General features: G+C 34.0%; 1 protein-coding gene across 1 annotated transcript; it reads left to right on the plus strand.

Annotated features, from left to right (window-relative positions):
• Nucleotides 1-716: 716 nt before the first annotated feature.
• Nucleotides 717-1,130, plus strand: LOC107952238 (uncharacterized). The gene has a single exon (XM_016887507.1). The coding sequence runs from the start codon at nucleotides 717-719 to the stop codon at nucleotides 1,128-1,130; it is 414 nt and encodes a 137-aa protein (XP_016742996.1).
• The last annotated feature ends 221 nt before the right edge of the window (nucleotides 1,131-1,351 follow it).

The raw sequence follows: 1,351 nt of genomic DNA on the forward strand, positions 1-1,351 counted from the left end.
ATATATTGATCATACATGATTGAAACCGAAAATTATAAAAACCTTGCATGTTTTTTAAAATATTAAATGGGAGAAGATCCCTAAACAAGATCTACGGCCTTCATCAATGGTCTCTTGTGATGGCATGGCAAGTGCATTATCCTACAATAGGATTGCTAAGTGGATTTCACTGAGGAGATTTCCTGAAAGTAAGAAGAATCCTCTTCTGATAAAATGATAATTGGATGGACCCTTGTGGTAGGCATTATCATGTGATAGGTCAATAAATTCTAACTTGAAAAGAGAATAACTAGTCAAAGCATGCTACCTGATGAGATATTCCCGTGATGACTCATTTGTGGCACATGATGCGATAAGTGTTGAGTTGATGGTTATACACTCATGATCTTCTAGTTAAGTAACTCCCCATGGAGCTCTACTTAAGTTACAATGATGACCAAACGTCACATGATTATTATTACGCATGAATGCTTAAGGAATTAGGTTCATATACTAATTCGATGGAATTCATGTTCATACTAGTTGATCATAATCACCCCACGGTGGCTTGATTCAATAAGTGAGAATTATCATTGTAACGACTTACAAATGTTTTCAAGGTTTAATGTAAGACACATGCATCATCTTAATGTATATCATAATGTTGCAAAAAAAATTCAAACATTTTTTTAATATAAAGATATTAATATATGAATGTTTTTATTTTCAGTTCGAAAATGGCACCAACTCTCTTATTGAATATTTTCACTAAAAACAAACTGAATGGAAACAACTATAATGAATGGAAAAGGAACTTGATAATTGCACTAAGCTGTGAGAAACTTAAAACAGTTCTTGATACTAAGTGCCCTCCGGCCATTCAAGTTGAGGCTAGAAAATGCTGGGAAGAGTCTAATGAGTTAACTTGTTGCTATATGTTAGCAAGCATGACCAACACTTTATATAAACAACTGGAGAGCTGTAAGACTACTAAAGCAATTCAAGGTAAGCTAGAGGACATGTTTGGAAGCCAAGCTGCATTGGAAGTACTTGCAATTGGACCTAATGTGAGAGAGGCCCAAAAACCCCTCATGGACATGAAGGGGGTGGAAACCCTAGTAGAAATACTAGGGTGTGCTGTCCACCCCTAGTCCTATTCTATATAGAATATTGTTTTTCTATTTGAAATAAACCACTACAACTTAACAAGGGTTCTACCTTCTCTTTCTATAAATAGATGGTACCGGTAGAGATATTAACAAAATTTTAATAGATTATTATTCACCTGAAAAATAGAAAGAATTTATTCTCAACTATTACATATACTTTTTCGAAACAAGAATTCTACTGATTTCTATTAAGAAGAGTGAAT

This window comes from Gossypium hirsutum, chromosome A02 (assembly GCF_007990345.1).
Source record: "Gossypium hirsutum isolate 1008001.06 chromosome A02, Gossypium_hirsutum_v2.1, whole genome shotgun sequence".
NCBI classification, from domain to species: Eukaryota; Viridiplantae; Streptophyta; class Magnoliopsida; order Malvales; family Malvaceae; genus Gossypium; species Gossypium hirsutum.